The following is a 26,837-nucleotide window of genomic DNA, read 5'->3' as shown; positions in this document are numbered from 1 at the left end:
TAACCCCCTGTGCTGGGTTCCCGGTACAAGTACCTCTTTGCTTGGGTATGACTTACCTAACTTACCTTTCATGTAGGTACATAGGTAAAAATTTTCCTTGGCACTTACCATACTTATTTCCCCTTGTACCACGGTGTACAAAAGGTACCTATTTCTCTGGTACGGTAGTAGGCAGGTACAGTTTTCCGAAAAATGATTTTACAATCCCCGTACCCGGTACAAAAACAATAGGGAGTATTAGGGAGGTAAATTTATTTGCCTGTCTGTCTATTTTGTATAAGTATGCTGTTGGCCTCATATAAATTAGACGTTTCATATTGATAGAGAATTTGTCAACTACTTTTCAGAGTTTTCAGTGAAAAATCACTGAAAAGTAGTAACCTCCAACCCTACTGTTCAATTTGTCCAACCTGCCTTCAATAGTCATACAATAGGTACCTATTGATATACATAAAACATATACCTAGGTACTTGGGTCCACTTTTATGTCCGGCACTTACGCTTACAGACCGTCTGGCGGTCTGTCAGACAGTCGGAACGTGTGTGGCGGAAAAAGCATCAGACCTTTCATTATTATTTAAATGTACCAACAGAGAGCCAGAGAAGATTTTGAAATTTTCCAATATTATGACTGTAGGGGGGGGGGGGGGGGGGGAAAATACTAGGGGCGCGATATGACCGTACATGGTGGGCCAAAATTTGTCACACGAGGTTCGCTTGGCCACATTTTAGGAATGTGCATCTGTGGTCGTTGCAGCGGCCAACAATAAAATTGAATTTGCACAAGCCAACAATTCAAATTGGCGCAAGTTGAATTTGAAGAAAATTGAAAAATGAAATTAATTTTTGAAATTAAGCGTTACATGGGTGACATTATACCTACTCAGACACCTCTATTATTTATTTTATCATAATTAGGTATGTATTTATCTTTCTTGAATTATATCGAGAAAAAATTCATGTAGGGACGACTATCAAGTATTTTTGGGGCCAAAATTTTCCATTTTCTCTTTTCCTCTTGTGCCGTCACCCTCTGCTGCAACACTCGTGCAACATTATTAACAAAACATTGTACTTAATAAATTATTATTAGTAAACTGTATACAATCCTAAATTGTAACATTGTATCGCATATATGTGACGTAACGGGCCACGTTTTTTGATCGAGTCAAACACATAACAGTACAAGAGTACAATCACAGTTGAATAAATATTCTATTTTTGATCCACACTCACAAAAAAACTCGATTATATACACACAACTCGAAATATAGCGTGTAATGAAACTAATGACCTACAAATCAAACTCATAATGTGTGTTAGTGTAACAAACTGACATAATTAAATTTAGGTTTCATTTTGTTATCAATTGTTTTCTCATGCGTTTTCTTTGGAACAAGCTGAATTTGTGTTGCAATTTTATTACATCAGGTGCATTTTGTGTCTGCAAATACACGGGGCGCGTGTTGCAGTTGTAATGTTGATGATTGATTTAATTTCTGTATTTTCGTTTTGGTCCGTTTGGGAAAATTCTTCTGTGGGCTATTTTGTACCTTACAGAAGTCTATTTTTTCCAATTGGACTACATCGAATGTTCCTGGGCACCAGTTGTGTTTACACGAGGCCATCCGATCACGAGATTTGAACTAATTAGGACCTTATTCATACGATACGACTATTTTCTATGTCCTTTCTTTTCTCTCTCTCCTTTAAAGCGCTTTAACTCTACGGACAGTAAGTCATTCGCGCTGATCTATGTATGTCCTTATTTTTCACCGAATCGTCCGACTTTATCAAATTTTTTAGCCAAATCCCGTTTTTCTCCTTAGTCCCTGATCCAGTAAATTAACCCTTCTACTTAACCCTTTCTGTTCCAGCGGACGGAGTCACCTACTCGTTTGGTATCCTGTTCATCGAATTCACCAAAGTGTTCCAGGAAGGAGATGGCGTGACGTCATGGATTGCGTCCATCTTGGTGGGCGTCACGCTATGTTCCGGTAAGTTTTCATTTGTGGCGGCCTCTCGCGGTGTAAACCCGCAATCTTGTGTGGACAATGCGTTTATTCACAGGTTCTCGGTTTCCAACTTTCTCGCTCCACAAGTATTTAAATATCAGTTCCGCCAATTAGCTTGGTTGGTAGTGCGTCTGCCTTGTGAGCACTAGGTCGCGGGTTCAATTCCCGCCCGGGGAGGATTTTATCCTGATGAGATAATGTTCGTTCTCGGAACGGCTGCCTTTCTCCTATCCTGTCTTCCTTCCCTCTTCGATTTCGAGATGATAAGACCTACAGTTCCCCCTGTCAAACCTCTTTAAAAAAATAATAATAATAAAAAAAAATCAGTTCCAAATTCCTAGCCAGCACCTGCAGAGCAATGTCTAACTGATGAGTTCCAACAAGAACGAAACGCGTCCTAGGCTGCTCTCAGGTGCTCGGTTAAACATTGATTGTTGAAGGAAAAGCCAGGGGTAAAACCCTCCTCTACCGCTTAAAAAATGCAGAGCTCAAATTTGATCAATTCTATAGTAACTGAAGACCTAGAGATTTCCAACTTCCATGGTTCCATGTGTATGTGGGTAGGCCACATATGTTTCCCTACACGACGCTCTTCCGATCTCGTATCCAGGATAAGGGGGGGGGGGGTGGATGCTCCACATTTTCGTCCACCCCATACTAAAAGAGCAAAAATAAAGCTCGATGGGGCACACCCAAAAAGCTTCGCGGGCCAAAAAGAAAAAGTGGTCTGGCGGGCAACATGTGGTCCGCGGGCAACATGTGGTCCGCGGGCCACTAATTGGAAATCTCTGACCTATAGAGACTTAAGAAAAGGACTTTTCCTAAAAGTTGACATAAGGAGAAAAGGATTTTTCCCGTTGCTACGCTACCGCCTCCAGAATGAAACCTAATTAGCTTCAACGTGTTTCTATTTCCACAGGACCAATTTCCAGTGCCTTTGTAAATAAATACGGATGTAGAAACGTAACGATATGCGGCGCCATTTTGGGGTCCGCTTGTTTGGCGGTGAGTGTGTTTGCCAAAAATGTGATAACCCTCTGCATCACCATCGGATTCGGGACTGGTAAGTTTCAGCAAAAACTCTGTATGACTTTATCTACTGAAACTGAATATTGTCTGAAAGGCGCTCAAGCTCCGGTTTGGTATGTCTTTGGACAGACAGTATTATCTGATATTGAACATGAGATTTTCCTGAAGCGCCAATATTTACTATATTAAAAGTCTGTACCAGTAGTTTGCTGTTATAGGCGATAAGTAGATCGGGCCTGGTAGGTACATATTATGGCAGTTGACTCCTGATAGCATAATAGGTGATAGGAGAAAGAGAAAGAACCAACATTGAACCCTGCACATCTTGCTCCTCCCGCAGAAAACCCTAGATGGGGCATTACCCTGGAATTGTCAAATTTCTCCGAGCTAATTTTCACTCGATTCCATCCCCAACCCTTCCCTCCCACAGGTCTCGGGTTCGGTCTCATCTACCTACCAGCCATCGTCAGCGTCACCTGTTACTTTGAGCGGTTGCGATCGTTAGCCACCGGCATTGCGGTGTGCGGTTCTGGGCTCGGCACCATCATCTTCGCCCCCATTATCGACTACACCGTGAGGGAGTACGGGTGGAAGATCACCTTGCTGGTGCTGAGTGTGACGGTGCTGAGTGCGGTGCTGTTTGGAATCTTGTTGCGCCCTCTGGAGGAGCAGCCGGTTGAGGAACCGGTGGAAGGTGAGTGAACTTCGATGTATTTCCCAGATGGAGCACTCCCGCACCTGCGCATTATAATTTTTGAAGTAAAACCAAAACAAAGAGCACTAACGGCAGTGTCAACATCAATCTGGCAACCATCGACTGCGATGTCGCCACAATGAATGAATGAAAACAAAGAGATAAAAGAGGAGTCAGAGATACGGAGAGTGGAGTCACTGACGTGACACAGCTGGTAGCAGCACTGACTCCAAAGAGGAAAATGTTTACAATATATCGGCTTCAGCAAATGAGCTCAATGCGATTTCTTCTTTATTCTTCCATTAAGTGAGGGAAATAGTTTTTGTCATGTTTGACCCAATCCGCTTTTATTGGGAATCGAGGCAATCAAAATAGAATGTTAAGTAAAGCCCGCCTCACCTCGGTGGATGAGTGGTTAAGAGCACTGACTCTCAATTTGGAGGTTCGAATCCCGGCCGGTTTTTCGCATCAATTATGGTCATTCATTCACTTATTTTTGGCACTTGCAAGCTATTCATGTGGCAAATCACTGGAGATTCCAAATCTAAAGTTGGTGAAATTTGCGGACACGGAAAATGTAAGTTAGTATCTTTATCTCACATACTTCGGTATTTTTCTCTAATAGGTACTATTTCTCACATATTCCAGAAGACCCAGTCACGCAGCCAATCCTCATCAAAATGGAGAGCGTGGACTCCCCAGAGAGTGACCAGAAGACTTTGTCCACGCAGAATCTGTCCACAGAAAATTCGCAGAGTAATCTGGCTGTGAGCAACGGGTATGGACCGCCTAACAAGAGGCCACACAGTGTGCACGGTCATGTACAGCCCATGACACAGCAAAATGGTAAGTAAACATCATATGTACCTATAACCAGTTTTAGCACAGAAAAATCTTCGAAACGGAAGAGACACTACATTCAATACATTGTTAGCAGCTGTGGGGGAAATCCCGTTTTCACGCCACACAGCAAAATGGTAAGTAAACATCATATGTACCTATAACCAGTTTTAGCACAGAAAAATCTTCGAAACGGAAGAGACACTACATTCGATACATTGTTAGCAGCTGTGGGGGAAATCCCGTTTTCACGCTTTTACAGCATACCATAACTCAATCTTGGCGACTTTCAGGCAACATTTCCAACAACATCAACATCACGCTGTCCAACGGAACTCCAACAGGCACCAACAAACTGGACGATACCCGATTTGCCCTTTCTCAACCCCTGCTGTGGGAACACGGAGCCAACAACGCCGCCATTGCGAAATCCGGGGCCAACATGAACAAGTCCAGCCGGACTCTGGGTAGTAGTCACGGAGGAAGTGGTCTCATGCACAAGAAAGACATTTTGTACTTCGGAAGTGTGAGGAACATTACCGACCATAGTGTCATGTGAGTTTTAGATTCAGGATATGCCGTGGCGTGAATGCTGAGAATGGGTAATTGTATTTCGAGGCATTTGCTGAATTAAAGAACATAAATAATTACTTCAGCCGGTTAAACCTCATTGGGCATTGAAAGAACCTAAGATAAACCATTTACCTCAAGATACATTTGCTCGACAGCATTCATGCCCACTCACCATAACGTTTCTAACTGTTTCCACTTTGTTTTTCTCCGTTTCCAGGATTACTAAACTGTTCGACCATGCTAAGTTTATGTCTCGTAAATCTGTCAAATCTTAATCTTTCCGATAAACGTAAAACGGTAACATCTTGGAATAGAGCTCATCCCCAAGTTGAGAGAGGGTAAAGCAAAGGAAAAAAAGTTTCTTTTATTGTTTTTCCTCCGTTTTCTTTCCCATTTCTTTCGTAAAGTATGTTTAGAATCTATTAGCTTAGTTATTTTCTTTTAAATCCCTTTTTTGATACATTTGTTCTCTCCCCCAAATATTTTAAACACTAAACTTCACTAAAGTTTTTTTTTATTTATGTCGTTTCTCTCATCCATATAAATTTATTGATCTATGTAATATCAATTTCATTCAAAAAATTTGTGGTTAATTTCTATTTCTACTAATGTTCTTACCTACTAATAATGTGTAATGTCTCTTCAAATTTTCTTGACTTTTGCTTCCATTGTTGCTTTAGAGTTAATTTCTTTTATTTGACATGAGATCTAACTGCCACATTGATAAAGCATGGTCAAACGGTTTTTAATCCGCAAACTTGTAGAGAATATTAGCCAGGGTTACCGCGCACTTTTTGACGTTCGCGCTCCTCTCAACACGCTTGATTTCGAGCTCTTTTGTATATTCTAAACTGTGTATTGTCCGCTCATACGTCTCGATTACCTGTCCAGCTTTGACATATCGGTGATAATTTAGTCTGACTATTTTAAATCAACGGCAAAGAGTTTTATTGCCGTGCAGAAGATCACTAAGTAAAGACAGTCATATTCTTGCAAAACTTTCAACGGGGTACTTTCTGGTGATTTTATATTTACCCAGCGCCAAAATAGAGAGTACTTATTACCTTTTTTCGATTGTCAGATAAAAGACATCTAGATAACGTATGGGTATGCTACGACAAAAACCCATAAAGTTCAATGTAGCAGATGTTCAAAGTATACGAAAAAAAAAGTGAAAGTAAAACAACCAACAGCACCGTCCTCTATAATAAAATTTGTGAAACAACTAATAGCATCTCCCTATGGTTTTCCATTTTGCAGATCTACCGGACCTACCGAAGTGATCTCAACGCAAGCTCAGATCGACAGTAAAGCTACTGTCCCGGAATCGGAATCTACCGAAGACAAGACCACCTGTCTGAACCTATCCGATGACACCAAACAGACGTTGAGAGAAATGCTGGACATGGAGCTCCTCAGGGATCCGATATTTATCCTGTTTACCATATCCAACATCTTCACCTCCATAGGGTTCAATGTGCCCTACGTGTACATTGTGGTGAGTGCAGGATTCGCTGCCCTATCATGTCGTAGGTTGATAGAAGCTTAACCCATCCATTTGGGCATCCGCCCCTACAACTAAGCCTGAGAGTAGGATTTTGTGTGTGGTGAGGAATTAAGCTGCCCCATCATGATTCAAATCGTTCTAATTTATAGGGTATCTATTCGTTTAATGAAGGTCAATCTATTAGCTCGAGATGTGTACGAACTACGAAAGGTGCGTTTTCAGGGTGGATTTTGACTTTGGGACTAGGGGAAGGGTACTATCATGTTTACAGAGTAATTTAAGTAAAAATATAAACTAAGTGATATTAAAAAAAAAAAAAAAAAAAAAAACTAGGGACTAACATAATGTAGGTAGGTACTTATATAAAATAATTAAGGAAAAAAAAAATATTTAAATAGACATAGGTATGGTTATTGAAAAGTGTTAGATAATAGATAGATGTCTATTCTTGGATTTCTTTAAGTTTTTTCTTGAACTGGTCCAAGGATAGATGGAAAATATCTATATCTTCCTTCTGTTTTATTAAATGATTATATTTTTCGATCATACGATATAAAGGCGAATATTTTAGGAAGTTTGTTTGGGTATGTTTTGGACTGAACAGTTCTTTATTTCTCGTATGTTTGGAATTTATCCTAAAACAGGAATATTTTTGGAATATTTTTGAGGGACTTTTATTAGGTAGCTATAGATTTCAATTTCTCTTCTCGTAAATAAGTACTTACATACATGTTGATGGAAATGAATTCTATACCTTTCGGCTAAACGGCTCTGTGGAGTATAATACCTCTTAGTAGCGCTGTCAAATTTTGACTTGGCGGGACGGAGCGATACCGCGATCCTTAGTTCCGCTGCTGCATTTTCAGATTCTCTAATTTTTAATGAACTCTTTGTTTGTGTTGACAGAAACTAGCAGAGCAGCGCGGGGTAACGCGGAGTAACGCCTCGTCTCTCATCTCAATTGTCGGAGCAGCCAATATGGTGAGCAGGGTAATTCTCGGCTACATTTCAGACAGGCCGTGTGTCAACCGACTTTACATTTACAACGGCTGTTTGGCGATTTGCGGTGCAGGTGAGCGATTAATTGATTATTGAGCATAGTAAATCTTCAGCAATATGCCCTTGCGCAAAGGTCAACAATAGTCAGCGTTTTGTCTCTATGGATGTTTGTATCAACAATAACAGCTCCTGAACGGATGTCCTATAGTCAACTGTTGATACAGTTCGAGAAATTTTTGACTCGATTCAGCCTTTTGACTCTTTTGAGGCCCAGTAAGAAAAAACCAATTTAGATTGTTTAAATCCGAAGGGCTATTTCTGAGAGAGTTCTACAATTCACTGAAACCACTAACATTGTTTAACTTTAACACAGACAGTAAAAATAAATCTAACTCTACTAAATAAGTATACAAATAAAAGATAGATTATCAAAATAAATGGGCTCCATATACGAATTCAGACAGCATTACTTACACACTTAGATAGAAATAAACTAAATAGAAGAAAAAATAAATAATCAAATACCAAAGGCCCTAAAATTTCAAATGATAATAATAGAAGTCGGCTAGCAGACCAATTGCCTAACTATAAATTTATATAAAAAAAATACATTTATTACAAATAAATATATATCTTATCTTATCTTGTTTAACTTTAACTGCATTAACAATTTAACAACATTCTTTGACTTTCCTCTTGCAGCCACGGTCATCTGTGCCTTCTGTTACAACTACGTCGAGTTGGCCATCTATGCCGGTGTGTTCGGTGCTATGATCGGTGCCTATGTGGGTCTGACTTCGGTCATCCTCGTGGATTTGCTCGGGCTAGATCGGCTGACAAATGCTTTCGGACTTTTGTTATTATTCCAAGGCATCGCCTCTCTCGTGGGACCACCTATTGCAGGTAAGAAAGTTGGAACAGTTAATTTTTTACGAGCTCAAATTATGGTCCGCCTGTGCCTGTGTGGCCTAATAATCAATAACATTGAAGAGCGCTGGCTCACGACCGAAATCGCGGGTTTGAAATCTCGGGTTGGATTCCAAATTTTCAGACACTTTTTTGCATAGGCATAAATCAGTAACTAACTATTTTTAAGGATACACGGGAGAACCAATATACTGAATTTTTGGTAGGAGCCAACTCTACTATTTTTTGATATCTCGATAACCTAATAATCATTATAAAATTTCGACTTTGTTTTCCTCAGGTTTCCTGTACGACTCCACATTATCGTACAGTCCAGCTTTCTTCCTTGCCGGTGGTGCCATTTTTGTGAGCGGTGTGATGCTGTTTGTGATTCCATCCTTGCAATCGTACCTCCTCAAGAGAAAGGAGAAAAAACTGTCTTCGGAAAGTTAAGAAGAAACAGAGCACTCCAGCTTTCCTTTTTTCTACCCCTTTTTATGCTTTTTGTACAGAGATAGGTATACCTATTAATCGTTAAATTCCTGATTTTAAGACCTATTATAATTTTATTCCTTTATTTTCTGAGTGGAAAAAAAAAATCAAACACTAAGTAAAGTCTAGAAAGGAAAAAATGTTAAAATACTCCATGAAACTTTGATTTAGATAGTATACTAAACCTTCTTGTAGATTACTCTATTGTTATATTTTTGTAAATAATGTTTTATTTTTATTTTTACCTATTTTACAAGATGTTTGATGAATCTTCTTCGATACATTACTTTCGGTACAGTCACACAGAATAGGTAACTTAGAAAAAGAGTGCTTTTTCTTATTTTTTCTCAGTTGAACCGATGTCCATTTAGTTACAAAATCAATTATCTTCAGCACTCAACCAATCAGGTACCTATAAGGCTATAAGTATTTTAAGGCTCTAAAAAGTGCTACGATAATAACAAAAGTCCAGAGGGTCTGTCTGGTGAATTTATTTCGAGCGAATTCACATCACAAGAGTAAAAAGTAATCGTGATTAGAAAGAAAATCCAAAATCCTTTACTGAAGTTAATTATTTTGTGTTGAATGTGTTTCAAATACTAAACTGTTGATAGAAAAACATCTGAAAATAAGAAAAATCTAAAAACATAAAGTGAAATTACTTGCATGATAAATCCTGGATATGATGAATAATAATATCTTAGTTGGGCAATTGGTCTGATAACCGACTTCAATCATTACATTTGAAATTTTAGGCCTTTAGTATTTGATTATTTATTTATTTTTTCTTCTATTTAGTTTATTCCTATCTAAGTGTGCAAGTACTGCTGTCTTAATTCGTATATGGAGCCCATTTATTTTGATAATCAATCTTTTATTTGTATACTTATTTAGTAGAGTTAGATTTATTTTTTACTGTCTGTGATAGAGTTATTTAAGTTTGTATAAGAAATAATTCGTTCACCTCTACTAAAAGACAAAAGGTTACGTGACAGTTTTGAAAAAAAAGTTAAATGTAGATATATTCACGTAGCTTTTTTTTACTATCAGCCAATATCTAGTTGTGACTTTGAAGAAAAGCTCATACATAATGAGTAATGAGTGGCAGGTTGGATATTTACCGTTGTACCTACCCAGCAACTCAAGGAAGCCGGGCCCCAAAAGTAGGTTTGTAAAAAATCTTGAACATTACCTCCCTATTGCCTTTATTTTATTTATTTTTTGTTTCTTCTTTTTTAGGTATGCAATGTACGTTTTGTTAAAACAGGAAACATGCAATAAGTTGCTTTTTTTTAAGTGAGAGAGGGTATATGTTATAAGTTTGTTGTAATTTTTTTATCCATCCCATTTTGATTTATAATTTCTTATTTATTTACTTTTTTTTTCTTCCATTTCCACTGAATCTTTTGAGATGAAGCTTGTTATGTGTGAAGTGGTGTACGAAGGTTTTTGTGACGGTACTTATTTATGCAAACAATCACATTCTTTATTTATTACATTGTTAGGTATCTACCTTTCTATTTTATTTGAAAATGCCTTCTTAGAGGAACACCTCTGTATGTTGAAATATCTTTCCTACACTGGCCTATGTGAGCTACTTTTGTAGGTAGGTATAGGTAATGTTGGATGACAAGTACCATAATATAGGAATAATAAAGTGTTTATTAAAATAAATGTAAATAATTATTGGAATAATTATTTAGAAAAGAATCTTCACAAATTAAAATAAAAATTTTCAAAGACAATTGAGATTCGACATTTAACTAAAGAAAGTTTGGTGAGCTTTCGGGAATACTCAGATTCCCATCGTCAGACCAAGATTGCGAGAGATTTAGTTGAAAGTCGAATCTCAATTATTGTGTATTTGAAATTTTTTATTTTAAAGTGTTTATTAATATTTTCATACCGGGTATTTATTAGATCTTATGTAATACCTATATGTACCTTCTATGATGTCCACTAAAGCTTCTGTTTACTTCTACTTGTCTTTGATAAAAGACACCCCACATAATAAATCCATTTACATTTGAAATAAATTGTACCTACACGACTTTTATACTAATTTATAATTCGCGCCTTCTTGATTTTGTTCTTACAAATTTTACAAGTACCTACTTGAAGTTTTCCCAAGTTTTTAGACAATAGAAATTTAATTTTTATTATTCTTCCTATTTAAGTAGATGTTTGTACCTACTCACAATTTTTAAAGAAATTATGGACCTAGGTCGATTTACTGTTCGTTCAATTAGCGTCTGTGGACCTTTCAAGTTTAAATTTAGACTTTTACTTAGTTTCTTCTAGAAAATAATTTCTTGAGCATTCTCCTCCTAACTGCGGTTTGTAAATAAAAAACTTAAACAAATATAATCTGACCACTTATTTTTTGTAAGAAAATTGTGCTGTTTTTATTTCTGTGGGTGGGTGTGGGTAGGTAGGTACCTAAGCACATCACCTGATCAGGTCACAATAATGTTCTATTGTCCTATTGTTACCACCTCCTCCACTATCAGAAGCTCTAGAGTCTAGCTACTAGAGACTCAGCGGTATAGCCTTTCTTCTCATACTGAAATCCACCAAACTTATATTGCGATGGGGTGAATCAGTCAACCTTAATATGTACATTGTACACCTTTGGTACGGACGTTCCGAAATCCATGAATGAAGGAAAAGGTTCTGTCACTCTTCTTGATAGTCAGGATAATCCTAAGGACATAGATGTTTGTGTAGTAGGTACCTACTATCATACAATAACCATAGTAGATCTCCGTACGATGTGAGCTTTATCTCCTCACTTGGAAGTAAGTACGAGCTGGCAGATAAATATTTCAGTGGTAGGAAGGAAGATAGTTTAGATAAACGTAGATCTACTGATAGGTACAGTTATAAAATAAATATAGGTAGGTAGGTACTTACGATCTACGAAGTTGTCAGTTACGCGTAGGTACGAAAACTACGAAAAGTGGCTAGACGACCACCCGTTCACAAACCAACAACGCACAACATTTTTTGTCCACTGAATCACTGATTAACTTCCGAATACCGAATAACCGAAAAGCTCCTCTCAGATTTAGGCCCGCCAAAGCGCCAAACACGTTATACCGCCAAACACCTTGGTACCTACTGCGGGCTCCCTTTAACTTCCACGAGGCATTTTGTATTTTTGTCGCCCGCCTAATAACCTCCTTGAAATTATGCAGACGAAATTGTGCATAATTTTTACCCATTCGCGCTTCGTGTGAACGGATCTTTTTTATGTACTCGTTTCATTTCATGAGTTTCTGTTTATTATGGATTTCTAACCTCAAAAACTCTTGCAGTCTTTTATCATTTTGAATGAATGTAAACACAGCGGTGTAGTTTTTCACTTGGATGAAAATTGTAAGTATTTTCCTTTAAATATTACTAAAATGTATAGTTTTACTGTTTTTCAGTGTGCAAAATACCCCTATGGCCATCCCAAATGCTTTCCTCATCTCCTACAATCCTTCCCTGACTTGAAAATCAAGCTCTGAAACTTTTGCTTACGTCTACCATGTAGCGATGAAAGGCCTATGTTTCATGTAAAATGTGGTGGTAAAATCCTTTATTTGCAACTAAAAGAAGTAGCACTTGACATTTCTAAGATACCAAAGTCTACAACTTTCATCTTTACACTCCAAATAGCCTTGTATTCTGTAAACAAAAGTGTGTACGAGAGCCCTTGTAGTGGTCAATAGTAGATTGACCACTACAAGCTGAACCCCGTACCCCTTCTCTCAAGCTGGGGCTGGCCAAACCAGCCCCAAAACCACTGTCTAAGTAGGCCAGATTGAATGAAGATATATCACAACAGTTAACTTTTGAGTCTGGTTCTGACCATTTTCTCTTATTGATGTTTGTTACTTTGTTTCAGTAATTTCACAAAAATGCAAATTTTTGTGAAAACCCTTACCGGGAAGACCATCACCCTAGAGGTCGAGCCTTCTGATTCCATCGAAAATGTGAAATCCAAAATCCAAGACAAAGAGGGTAAGAAATGTTCACATTATTGAAGCATTCTTTATGTTGTTAGGAGGAAATTGGTAGGTAATGCAGGTATGTTACTGATACTTGAGATGGAAAGGGTTGATTTATGAGAGTTTTTCTCAAGCTACTGTTCAGAGTTTTACCCATTGGGGTATGGCTAGCTTTTGTAAATCATTTTGTACATGTTCTTGAGAAAAGTGTAAATCACGAGAAAAAAAGTAACTTTGGTTGTTGTTCAGGTCATTCAATTTAAGATACCTACTTAATTATATTCTTTAGTGTAATGAAATAAATATTTTTTTTTTTTTTTTTCTAACAGGAATCCCTCCTGACCAACAGCGACTTATCTTTGCCGGCAAACAATTGGAAGATGACAGAACCTTATCCGACTACAACATCCAAAAGGAATCCACACTCCACTTGGTCCTCAGATTACGTGGAGGTGCCAAGAAAAGGAAGAAGAAGAATTACTCGACCCCAAAGAAAATCAAGCACAAGAAGAAGAAGGTCAAGCTTGCAGTCCTGAAATTCTACAAAGTAAGAGCAATAGATAAACCCTGTGGGATATTATTTTAGTTTTTGGGCAAAACATAGCTGCTGTCTTATCTTGTAATGCACTTGCACTTGGTCCCAGGTCTACAATCTCAGTTTACAGTCACATGTTGCCTCTGAGAATGGTTGGGGATTGTTTGGACTAAGTCTCAAAGCACACTTAGGTAACATGATATTGTAGAACTTAGCCTCAGTGTAAAGGCAATTGAGGGTCTAATTGAAGTCCTAGCAACAAAACTGAAACTTGGGAAAATATTAGATGTTTTACCAAGGTACCTACTTGGTTAAACACTTGTTACTGGAAAATGGAAGAGCTCAACTGTCCCCATAAGGTTGAATGTACCTTAAAGGTTAAAATGCCCAGGCTGATGAGTGAATCATAGAAATTAGTGTAATTAAAAAGTACCTACTGCATTTTACATTGGTGATTTGCCAGAAAACTGGTGCATTCATTCTAAAGGAGCTGGCTACACATCAAATGCAACCATGTACTACTATTATCTTGAGATTTGTCAAATTCTAACCACATTTCTTCTTCTCCATCACACAGGTTGATGAGAACGGCAAGATCCACAGACTGCGTCGTGAGTGTACTTCCGAGCAGTGTGGAGCTGGTGTGTTCATGGCTGCCATGTCCGATAGACACTACTGTGGCAAGTGCAGCTACACACTTGTGTTTAACAAACCTGAAGAATCATAAGACAATGGTTTGAGGACATCAATAGAGGTTGGTGATAAACAGGAAGGGAGTGTGTGTTGAAACTTTTTTTGTTACATAAAAACTTATTTACTCTGTAAGAAATATAATGTAAACTCTTTTGGATTTCCAAACAAAAATGGTTATTTTTTCTATCTCAGTGGTTAGCATAGAGGACTTTGGATCAGGAGGTTGACAGTTTAAGTCCAAATCAAGTCATAAAATTTAGTGTACTGTACCTACCTATTTTGTGTGGAATGATTGGTGACAAGCGTTTTTGAGCCTAACACATTATCATTGTTTTATTCATTTTTTTTTTTTTGCTCTTTGAACAGTAAATTCTCAAGGTAAATTAAATGACCAATGGGGTAATTGTTGGGGTTTGAATCTGTATGTCACACCTCTCCAGCTCATGATTATTATTCTAATCAGATTATTTTCAACAATATCCTTGAATGGGAATTCCCACTCAGTCTCACAGGTGGGCTGGTTGGGTTGAAGACACCAAAGTTCATTACTGATAATTCCATCAAGTTGTAATATAATTGAGTAGCAACCTGTAATGGCATTACAAATAATATAATGTATATTGGGAAAGTCTTGTAATGTTGGTATCGGTTGATCACTAAAAACATAATAAATATGTGATAAGATGAAAACCCTAGTATGCTTGAGAGTGTGAACCTAAGCTCCTGCTCCTGAACCCTAAGCTCCTAAGAGAGTGAACCCTAGAAAACTAAGCTCCTATTCTATGTGGGAAACTAGACTAGAGGTTTGATAGAGGGAACTGTAACAACGGAGGTGTTACTGTCCTAAACTCGAAGGAGGACAGGGTAGGAAAAAGCCAGCCTTTCCGGAAACGAACCTTATCTGTGCGCGCTGCTTAAACATGTACTGTTTATACCAACCCTCATGTCTCCATGAACTCACTACTGACACATGACTCTTGTGTTTTCTTCAGATTAAGATCATAAATAAAATATATGTAGGTAGGACCTACCTAATGATAAATAGGTAAGTTCCTATTATAATAGAATCAATATGAAGGCACATGACCTGTGTGCTATTGGTTACGCTTGGGAGAGTACCAAATAAATGTCTTCAAAGAGCCTGAGCGTATTTCCTTCCATAGGGTACCTACCCAGTGCCCGCACACTTCTGGAGTCTGGGGGTATTCGCTCCAATGATCTCCTAGACAGGAGAACAGCAGATTGTTGATTCTATTGTAGAGCCTGGCTGTGCGTTCTTGAACGAAAAACTAATTACCACTATCCATTATTCTGGATCAGTAGGGTGGGTTGGGGTAATTTTGAAACTAGTGTAATTTTCAGAACACCAACTTTTTTTTTTTTAAACACCAACTTTAAAAATTGATAGAGGGAACTGTATCTGCTAAGCTACAGTTTTTATCGTCCTGAAAACGAAGGGAGAAGAAAGACGGGAAAGGAGAAAGCCAGCCGTTCCGAGAACGAACCATAATTGTTTAGGATATACTCCGTCCCTGGCGGGGATCGAACCCGCGACCTAGTGCTTATAAGGTAGACGCGCTACCAACCAAGCTAACTAGGCTGGCTGAGGTAAATAAGTAAAGCCGTACTTTCCTTTCAGTTTTCATGGTGGTAGTGGTAGAAAATGGGGAAATGGAACATTGCCTGACATTGTACCTTTTCCCTATTTCCTCCACTACCACCATGAAAATTGCGAAGACTCCGCGGCCCCTTAACTATATTTATGTGATTCAACTTTACAAACTTTTGTTGTTTTTCCCCTCATAATATTAAACAAAAATCTGCCAGGGGTCCGCGGGCCTCCTTTGCGGCTCCCTCTGGGGCCGCGGACCCCAGTTAGAGAGTCGCTGCTTTAGCAAATTCTTCATTTGTCCTTTAGCTTATGATATCTTAGAATTGCTCTTGTCTCAAAATTACCCCAACCCACCCTATTTCTTACGCATCAATAACGTGCGCTTCTCATCTGCGGTTGGTTAGATTTTCCTCGTAGAGGGGTCTGTGCAGGGTGCAAATTTTTCACCTGATGGCCTCTCCAAGGGGCAACAGTTGGTCAATTCACCTGCCCCTCTTGGGGAGAACGGTTGAGTAAGCCAGAGATGGTGCACTAGCATCCAATGGAACCAGGGTGTAACCGTTTACCGCATTGGTTTGAGTGCAACCGACATCGTAAGCTGATGCTCATGATCACAACGACTTTTTGATCGAACTAATTGAAATTAATGTAGCTTCCCCGGGGTGGATTTTATCCTAAGCGATAAGTATAAAGGAAATAAAAACGGCGGTGAAACACTCATCCTTTAAAACAAAACTAAAAAAAAAAAAAAAAGTTTCTTTCTCGGAACGGCTGGCTTTTTCCTATCCTCTATTCCTTTTCTCTTCGCCTTTGGGACGATAAGACCTTATAGCAGTTACAGTTCCAATCAACAATAGGTGCTGCACCCCAAGAATCGCAAGACCAAAAATCTAGCAACTGCGCAAAATTAATTTTTCTACAGCACACTTCCCTCTATCAAACCTTTATGAGAAAAAAAATCTTCGTCCAGGGTTGACCCACCCCGGAAGTGGGAACTTTTTCAGAAGCGGTGGTCTCTCGGATAAAAGAACTAGGAAATCGGTGCTTCGGGGATTTAACCCGCGCCCTCCTGATTACCAGGCGAGCGTCTTTGACCACTACACCACCGAAGCAGGTTGATATCTACAGAGGTAACACTTGGTATGATTCGGTATGACCAGAACAGTATTCTATTCTCGATACTTTCAGCGATGCGCCGCCTAATCTAATTAAGCAAGGTATAAAAGCACCTAAACACTAATGATTTTGATAAATACCACGAAAGATCACATGGCTCATGAAGTCGATTTGAGATCCTTCGCGTTTCCTTTCCTCTTTAGCAGGAGTTCTCAAACTTTGTGTCACGCTCCCTTTAGGATGAGCTGTTATTATTATTATTAGGTAAAGTCACAACTTTTGGTAGTTTTTTATCTTTTGGGTCACTAGGAAGCTATTCGCAATGAAACTTTTTCGACTACGCTGTTTTCTAATCAAAAGGAAAATATGTGGGTGTTGCTGCAATGGCATTTTGATTGAACCATAAAACTACAATGATTGTAGCTCCTTTCAGATTTGCCCCCCCCCCCCCAAGGTGGAAATTTTTGAGAAAAATGTCGAAAAGAGGGGCAGGGGTTTCCTATTTAGGAACCCCTGCTCTACAGCTATTAATACATACGAAGATACGCATTCTCCAACTTTGAACTATAAAAAACCAATTGAGGCGGGTAATTAAAACATTTACCCGGTAATCTTTCCAAGTTCCCAACTCTTGGAACAAATCTTCAACCTGATGAGAGGTACCGAATTCGATCCCACTTACCTTTTCAAATTCGGTGCGAAACAGCCAAGGTACGTCTGTACCTTAAGGGAAGAATAAAAGTCTGTACTATGGACTGTGTTTATGAACAGGGCTAAAACCGTGAGCAGCCGTAAGCTAGGTATAGCTTACGGCTGCTCACGGTTACACAGCTTTGCATTGAAGTGGACGTACGCAAGTGGACGGCTTGAGCTCAGGCCTTAAAATTAATTTTCTTCCATTTTCTACTTTAAGTCTTAGTGTGGAGCTAAAAAGCGCTAGATCGCAAGTTCGATTCCCGCCCGGAGCGAACTTCCTGACGTTCGTACTCGGAACGGCTAGCTTTCTCGTCTCCTATCCTGTCCTCCTTTTCGATTCAGACTTTACTTTCCTTATCCTATAGGAAGGAAAGTAATGTAATCGGGTCAAATTTTCGATGGTCAGATTTTAGTGCCAAAACGCGTTTTGAGGTCCCTAGAGCCTAAATCCATGGATTCCTCAAAACGATAGGGACCTCAAAACGCGTTTTGGCACTAAAATCTGACCATCGAAAATTCAGCCGTGTCTGTGTGTCTGTCTGTAAACAAAATATCTCGAGAACGGTAAGAGCTATAGACTTGAAATTTGGTATGCATCTTTCAAATGTGACAAGGATGCGACACGAAACTTTTAGTTAAGACCGGTGCAACGCTTGGCGGCAATTTGACCGCTTTTTGGCTGTTTTAGATGTAATTTAACAATATCTCGGGAACGGTATAAGCTAAAGACTTGGAATTTTGTATGTAGTTAATAAATGTGACAAGGATGCAACACATACAAGTTTGGTTAAGACAGGTGCTGCGGTTGGCGGTATTTAGACCGCTTTTTGGCGGGTTTTGACCGCTTTTTGCGGTTTTCAGCTATACTGACTAAACGGTTAGGGATATTGTAAATGTAACAACAGAACACCCAAATAAGCACCATTCAATAGGATAAGGAAAGTCCTGTGTTGTTCACACCAGATTTTTTTTTATTACAATTCCCTCTGTCAAACCTAGTATTTACAAAAAGTATTGGGGAATGAATTCGGGTGTGTCCTTAATGAACATGGTTGTAGCGGGTTTAAACTTTGTTTTAATTGTTTTTGATGACTTCATCAGGAAAGATCAGCATGATTGCTAATGACTCTATAAGAGCAGTTTATCAGGGACACCTTCCGTGGGGAACAATATTGGACAAAGAACATGCATGATTATGAGCTATGCGCATACGACGAAATACATTAATGGCATATTTTTTTATTACCCATTATTATTTATTTACACGTTAAGCATCAAGATCCAAGACCATGTGTGCTTATAATCTACATATAATGCATAATTTTATTGTATTTTATTTAGTAGTATTAACCATTTCGAGTCTTTCGAAATAAACAAATGCCTCCATACGTACCTAGAACAGAGAAACTTTTTTCCTCCCTAAGCGATACTGATAAAACAATATAGATAAATACGCCTATTTATCTACGTATAGTTGGCGGACTTAGAAAATTATAATAAAACTGAGAACGTGCCTGCCCAAATGAGAGAGAGACTTGGAGGAAATTAGTGATGGAAGCGAAAGATTCACACATTGATGAACCAGAGTGGAGAGTGGACCGTATCCAATAACTTTTGACATGAACTTCTAATAACAATTGCCATTGAACTAATAAACCTCGTCGTGGAAATAATGGAACCTTTAATAGGAAAATAAAACCTGCATAGTATACTGTAGTAAGGGAGGTTACGTAGTCAACAACAGTATTAATTTTGTTACTGTGCTCTTAACAGGGTATAACTCGATCATGATTCCCAACTCCCTATTCGGTCAAAACCTCTTCCAATCTTTCAAGAAAAGAATAGTTCATTTTCCTAGCTACGCCAATCAAAGTTTCTCCTGCATAGTTTTTCACAACCTTCATTATCTCAAAAACATGGACTAATCCTAACTGTTTAGCTGAATTCATCAACTCTATTCTATGATAAACATTTGGATCATAAGGATTCGTGACACTTGCGAATAAGTTGTCAATAAGATGTAGTAGATCGATAATGTCTCTGTTTTTGCCGGCTTCAGCGTGCTTCAAAGGTGTTTTCCCAGTCTTGCCATCTTTCATATCATAGTACGCACCATGATGAAGTAGTTTTCTTACTATGTTATCATTACTATGAAATCTACATGCCATATGAAGGGCTGTGAATCCAGTAGCACTTTTGAAATTGACATCAGCTCCGTTGTCAAGCAGTAGATCCACAATTTCCTCGTAGCCTTTCCATGCTACGTATATCAAAGCAGAACCACGTCTTTCACTGGAGACATTAACACACGCCCCATCCTCAATGTTCTTCTTCACTTCATCATATTTGTTTGAGCGAACGTTCTTCAAGAAATCCAAATTCAATTTCAGTAAATCATTAATTTTCTTGCGTTCTTCCAGCTCTGTGGTAGAATGAGCTATCCTTGCAGCCTCCTTGTTTTTCAAGTAATTCTCTTTGTCGATTTGAGCGCCATAGTTTTGAAGTTCTTTGACAATTTGAAAATCTCCACTTTGGATTGCTACGGCAAGTGGTTTCTGTTTTGGTTTATTTGATGTATCATTAACATCGGCCCCATGTAACAAGAGTAGCTTTACCATTTCTATGTTGTTTTTGTGTTTACATGCATATTGGAGAGCTGATCTGAAACAAAAATCACTCGAGCGTGCATCTGAGATGAAGGCTTTTTGAGTTTCCGTAAGATTAACATTAGCACCTTTCTGGATTAAATATTTAGCAGATTGAAGATCACAATGTTTTGCCGCAAATAACAATGGTGTTATCATATCATCCCCTTCAGCATTGATGTTTTCCGTTCTATCAATGATTCTTTTTATTATTTGGTCTAATCTCTTGATCTGAGTTTGTGACATTACTTTCGGATCCTTCAAGCTCATGACAGTGTCCAACAGTAGGTTTGGACGTTTAATTGGAAGATTGACATTAATGCTGTCTTGTTGTAGTAAATATTCAGCAACATGAGTATGTTTTCTTCCCATTCCTATTGCGAAAAACATAGGTGGGAGAAAATATCTGTTCTGAGCGTTTATATCAAATTTCCTTTTCACTAGCATCTGAACAATCTGTAGATTACCTACATGACAAGCTTTGTGTAATAGTGAGTTTAGGTCCCCATCGCTGATACTAACATCGAAATTTTTGCTGTTGAGGAAAGCTTCAACAATTTTAACAGAATTTGATTCAATGGCAAAGAAAAGTAAAGGTTCTTGATTTACTTTCACTATCAGATTGGTGTCAGCTTTGCATTTTATGAGCAATTCCACAACGCTTAAATTCTTTTTTACCACAGCAAAATGTAAAGGGCTGAAATCAGTGAATGGCATTTTTTCACGAACGTTAGCACCGTTTTCTATCAACATGGATATTATTTCATTTGTGTCCGTAGAGTCTTCACTCATATTTGCTGATACTGCTAGTATTGGAGTTACCATCATACTGCATTTGGCACGAACATCGGCTTTTTTACTCAGCAAAAATTTGACTATATTCTTGTTTCCCAAGTAACAGGCTAAGTGTAATGGTGTATAGCCTTTCTCGTCTCGGTCATTCACGTTTGCTCCATGATGAATCAGTAAGGTTACCATCTTATACAATCCCTGTAATATGGCCATGTACAGCGCAGTGCGACCATCTTGCAACTTCTCATTCACGTCATGGTCTCCTGTACTCAGCAAAAATTCAACCTCTCTTATCTTGTTATCCCACACAGCCGAACATAATAGTGTCAACTCAACTGATTTCGCTGAACTTGAATTAATAATACCTTGTAGGAAATATCCGAAAGCGTCCTCCTCTGAGAACATGATTTCTGAAAATAGGTGATGATGACGATACGATGATTCCTGAAAATAGAGAAGAAAACAAAGTGGATTGAAACTTTTGTACTCCACCTTCCTACTTCCATTTTCGTACAAACGCCCCATGTAGCAACCTAACTATGAGATAGGAGTAGGTACTACTCAAAATGCTAGACTAAAATCTACATAGCAGCATGAGAGCAAAATTATTAATACATACATAGGTACCCACATCAATTTTGTTAATAACTCACCTTTAAAAAATACGAGGATTACTATCTTCGAGAGCTCATATGAAGTAACTTTTGAAGTCAGATCCGTCCTTTCGACTACATATACTTGGGCGTTTGTTGGAGAAATTTTAATACTTTTACTGAATGCACTAGACCAGAATTTCGACGATGACTGATTTCCTCAATCTAAAACGACAAAACCATACTTTATTTCTCAGTTAGTATTAATTAAAGTCTAGAGAGGGAACCAATGAAATTTATCGACACACTGCCCAAAATTTGGGTTACCGAAACAACACAGCTTACACGATTCGGGTATGGTATGGACTAAAATTTAAATAACTTCATTTTCATTTTATAATTATTTTTATCAGACACTCACAATTCGCACTTGATTTCAGACTGAAACGAATCTGTTGTGTACCTACTGATTAGAAAATACAATATCACTAATAGAAAATACAAAATACCATTTAGGTACCTCTATAAATCAGAATTTGTTCTTAACTTGTTTAAATTTGTCATGCTTTCATCAGTTTGCTCTTCCACTTTGCTAAACCTCAGCAATATTTTCATTGAAAATGAGCTGGTCCCTTGGATTCTCGTTTATCCAGGTTCGACTGTATTTTGTTTATCTGTTTTTAATAATAGGTATATATGTTACCTATCACCTATCGTACCTATGTACATAATAATAATAATGATAATACTAAATGAAAATACCTAGGTAATAATAGTAAAAATATCCTCAAGACATTCAGAAAAGGCTGTAAGAGTAAAGCGATGAAATTGTTCCAATTTTTTGCACCAGAGTGTAGGTATATACCTAACTGCTGATAAGCAAAGTATGTACCTGCAGATATTGATAAAAATGTCCCTTGTTTTATTCCAATTGGAGACATAGACAATGTTTTAAATACTTCTGTGCCCACAGGGTGACAAGGTCCAAACGCACAGTCTTGTGAAATCTTCACTCAACTGTGCAGAAGACTGCAGAAGCAGGGGTAAAAGGACTTTTAAGTCCTAACACAGCGGGATAAACAAAGTATATTCTATTCTCACTGACTTTTGGGGCCGAATCGCTGAAGAAAATTGCTTTCGTGAGGCATAGGTAATTCAAAATACGCCCCTAACCACTCGACCGAAAGCTAACTATTCCAAAATCAACAAAATATACACTGTTTCTTAACGAAATTTTCCGTTCTCCGCTGAGAAATACGATTTTCTCTATTCACGTGTTATCACCACTACTGACAGACTGTCGCTCAAAGAACCAATACTGATAAGAGTTATAAGAAATGTCAAACCAAGAGTTAATCTAGAACAAACAGAAGTACACAATGCTACATCAGCATTTGGTGATCATGCTATTAGGCCAGCCACTCACGCCCGGACCGTCCGACAGGTCTGTCAGACAGCTGAACCTAAGGCCAGTCACTCACTATCAAGTAGACCTGACAGGGTGCACTTGATCAGGTCCGCCTGTCAGGTTTACCTGACAGTGTGTGTGCTCATCAGGTAAACGCTACACCCCTAAATAACCGTAGGTAGGTACAACATGCGTACTCAGTCGTACCTAAGGCCAGTCACTCACTATCAGGTAGACCTGACAGGGTACTCCTGATCAGGTCCGCCTGTCAGGTCTATTTGATAGTGAATGACTGGCCTTAGTCTGTAAGACCGACGGAACGTGTATGGCGGAAAAAAGCTTCCGACTTCAGACCGTCTCGTCCCGTCGGAGAAACTAGAAGTCGGAAGGTTTATATTGGTAAACGCTACACCCCGAAATAGCAGTAGGTAGGTACAACATACGTACTCAGTTGGTCCACCCAGCCAGGCACAAACCAAGCTCAACGGTTCTTTACCTTAGTGTTTTCTGATGGTTTCTCACGATTTTTTTTTTTTTTTTGTCTCGTTCGAACGTTTTAAACTATCCGAAGAATAAGAGAAGAATTTGGTCGACCATGTTCCTTGAACTTGTACGGGTCTTACAAGTTGTTACAATTCGTAGCAAGTTGTGATTCAAGTTTTCACGGGGACGTCTTGTAGCTACCAACTTTATTAGTATGCACTTCCCAGTGGTGTAGTAGTCATTGATCTTGCCTAGCAAGATTTGGGTTAAGCATATAATTCTACAGAGTGACATCACTCGTAAAATTTTCAAATCCAAATGTCAGCCCAAAGCAATCACTCTAGGCTGATTGGGAGGCTCAAGATAAACGCCGACCCTGTCTGAACACGGGAAAAGGCGAAGAATAAAATTCATAGACTCCTAACTACACCACAGCCAGCCTAGTTAGCTTGGTTTCTAGCGCGTCTGCCTTAAGCGCTAGGCCGCGGGTTCGATTCCCGCCCGGGGTGGATTTTATCCTGAAGGGATAAGGTTCGTTCTCGGAACGGCTGGCTTTCTCCTATCTCTTCCTTCTCTCTTCGATTTCGAGAGGATAAGAGATAAGACCCTAGCAGTTCTCTCTATCAAACCTCTTGAAAATAATTTCATAATAAATAACTACACCACTGAATGTGCATATTATTTATGTACTTTATGTACCCACAGTTATGTACTATATTATGTATGTACTCTATGTACCCACAGTTGTGTACTATATTGAATATGTTCCACAGTAGCTGGAAACAAACTTTTAACTTGTTTCAGAAAAATCCTAATCCATTTCACCACCTCTTTGGTTCTAACGTCATTCCCAATATAATGTTTAAGTCACCTATCCATTTATTGGCCTTTTTCGGCGTAGCTTAACACAGGTGATGCTAAAACCGGTCTTAAATTATCGACTGATGTGTTATCTAAAACTTTCTCGCTTTGAGTTCATAGGTCGTCGCGACAAATTTCAAGATCAGAGCTCATTTGTGTGAAAAAAAAAATCCCCCAAAAACCAGTTTTTTTAGTTTTTTGACTTTATGGTTTTCTGGACAAAATTTGCACCACCACTTTCGTGTTCCTGGTAAAAAGACCTTTAATTTGATATATAGGTCGACCAGGTTTGGATAAGCCCTTCTATGGGGACAGAGAGACAGACAGACGACACCGAAGCGAATACAATAGCCCGTCCCTTATACCTTTTTTTATTACTATCGTAATAATAAAGAAAGGACGGGCTAAAAAGTACAATACAAAGATAGAACAACAAGTGGGCTAACTAACTGGAAACTCAACCCCCTGGATTTGAACTTACAAGGAGACTTTGGGTCACCCTGAATAGAATTCGGACGAAATTCGGGAAGTGTGCAGCTAATCTTAATAAATGGGGTCTGAAAAATTCAGCGGCCTGTGACTGTGGTGCCGAAAAACAGACCATCCTGCCTGATCATAGTATCCGGGTGATGACCATCTGGACAATAGCTCCACTCAGTCTGCAGTAGCGGTCTGGATAAATTTGATCTAATTTCGCGGGTATCTTGTCACCAAATGGTCGTTAAAAACCTCACCTTTACAGTAACATTAAACACCTAGAGCCTAAATCTGAAGTGTTAGCCATTAGTCCATATGTCTGTCTGCAAACAAAATATCTCGAGAACGGTAAGAGCTAAAAACTTGAAATTTCGTATGAAACCCTCAAATGTGACAAGGATGCAACACGACACTTTTGGTTAAGATATGTAGGTGCACCGGTCGACGGTTGGCGCTATTTCGACAGCTTTCCAATAGGTAAGGAAAGTAGGCAGTGTTTTTTTTTTTTTTGCTCTGAATTGACTTGAAGGATCCGAAGAGTGCTTTTCCATTTTGTATTTCACGATCTTGTTGTGTCGCTCTGGTTACCGAGTTGAAACTTAGAAAAATACCTCATCTCTTTCTCTCTCTCTCTCTCCCTCCCATCTCCCTCCTCCCAAAAACATGATTCCCTGACTCTTTGCAAAGAAAAAGACAGAAATGACTTCTGTTTGTTTTTTTATTTTTTTTTTATTTTTTTATTATTTTTTTTTTAAATGCAAAACAAGTTTAACAAGTGTAAAAGTGCTAACTTCTTTTTCTTCTTCGTATGCAAGTTACAAGCTATTGTTTTAGTGAGAGAGAGAGAGATCGTTAAGCTTTAAAGCTAGGTACCGATTGATAAAAGTTCGTACCTAGGTAAACCGATACTTGGTACCTAATAGTGAATAACGTTTCGAAAGATGGTAAGAAAAAGTAACTTTACCTAAAGGTAGGAGGATTTTTACTTTCTATTACCCTTACTTTCATCAGTTTGCTCTTCGACTTTGCTAAACCTTTATAAACGAGAAAATGTTGTATTAAAACCGCCTTAAACGAAAAAATGAGCTGGTCCCTTGGATTCTCGTTTATCCAGGTTCGACTGTATTTTGTTTATCTGTTTTTAATAATAGGTATGTTACCTATCACCTATCGTACCTATGTGATTTCGCGATTATGTTCGCGGATTTGGTGATTATTTTCGCGGATTTGCCGATTATGTTCGCGGATTTCGCGATTATGTTCGCGGATTTCGCAATTTTGTTCGCGGATTTGGCGATTATGTTCGCGGTTTTCGCGATTATGTTCGCGGTACTTACAACTAAGTAAAGAGATAATAGACTCATTATTGCATTAATAAAATAAATAATGAACTCATACTTTTTCATGTTTAACACTTCATTGAATTTCAGTAAGGTCGAATTCGACATGAAATGCGTGAAAAGATCATTTTCTTCACTAAAACAATCATTCTATTCAAAACGAAATAGGTGAGTGAGTACCCAAGTTGTTTTTTTATTCAAACAGAAGATATTATAGCTGCAAAAGTAGATAATTAGGTACCTCATAATTCCTATAGGTCAATTGTATACTGTACTGTAGCAGTGTAGAGACAAAATCGGTATAGAGCAGTGTTTCCCAACCTGGGCGATTAATGATCTGCTAATTATGAGGATATACACTTCACCACGTGAGATTAACCTATAAGGTAACTAAGCTGGTGACCTCGGTATACCTATATAGTAGCAAAATCCTGTGTTAAATTTAATATATTATATATTTATATTTACATAACATGATTCTGGTATGTACCTAGATAGTTGAAAGAATGTCCCTGAATCTCCTGGTGATCATTGTG

At 38.4% G+C, this 26,837-nt stretch overlaps 3 protein-coding genes across 3 annotated transcripts; 2 read left to right on the top strand and 1 right to left on the bottom strand.

Moving 5' to 3' along the window:
• Nucleotides 1-1,849: 1,849 nt before the first annotated feature.
• LOC103516986 (monocarboxylate transporter 9) lies at nt 1,850-9,784 on the top strand (the record flags this gene model as incomplete). The annotated part of the gene is made up of 9 exons (XM_026829236.1): nt 1,850-1,997; nt 2,935-3,078; nt 3,475-3,738; nt 4,387-4,584; nt 4,872-5,133; nt 6,412-6,649; nt 7,565-7,730; nt 8,360-8,560; nt 8,865-9,784. Coding segments are annotated over 9 exons (1,773 nt in total), but the record flags the coding sequence as incomplete, so codon positions are not given.
• Nucleotides 9,785-12,300: 2,516 nt separating this feature from the next.
• Nucleotides 12,301-14,443, top strand: LOC103516984 (ubiquitin-40S ribosomal protein S27a). The gene is made up of 4 exons (XM_008481980.2): nt 12,301-12,433; nt 12,948-13,063; nt 13,380-13,597; nt 14,163-14,443. The coding sequence occupies exons 2-4, from the start codon at nt 12,961-12,963 to the stop codon at nt 14,310-14,312; spliced, it is 471 nt and encodes a 156-aa protein (XP_008480202.1). The 5' UTR covers nt 12,301-12,433; nt 12,948-12,960; the 3' UTR covers nt 14,313-14,443.
• Nucleotides 14,444-18,895: 4,452 nt separating this feature from the next.
• LOC103516983 (ankyrin-3) lies at nt 18,896-22,796 on the bottom strand. Its single transcript, XM_008481979.3, has 3 exons — nt 22,625-22,796; nt 21,793-21,957; nt 18,896-21,583 (listed from the first exon to the last, which is right to left on the bottom strand). Exon 3 carries the CDS (start codon nt 21,542-21,544, stop codon nt 19,505-19,507), a length of 2,040 nt encoding a protein of 679 aa, XP_008480201.1. The 5' UTR covers nt 21,545-21,583; nt 21,793-21,957; nt 22,625-22,796; the 3' UTR covers nt 18,896-19,504.
• Nucleotides 22,797-26,837: the final 4,041 nt, after the last annotated feature.

The sequence above is a fragment of the Diaphorina citri genome, unplaced genomic scaffold (assembly GCF_000475195.1).
Source record: "Diaphorina citri unplaced genomic scaffold, Diaci psyllid genome assembly version 1.1 scaffold1714, whole genome shotgun sequence".
Taxonomy (NCBI): domain Eukaryota; kingdom Metazoa; phylum Arthropoda; class Insecta; order Hemiptera; family Psyllidae; genus Diaphorina; species Diaphorina citri.
This window is presented reverse-complemented; position numbering and strand designations above follow the sequence as displayed.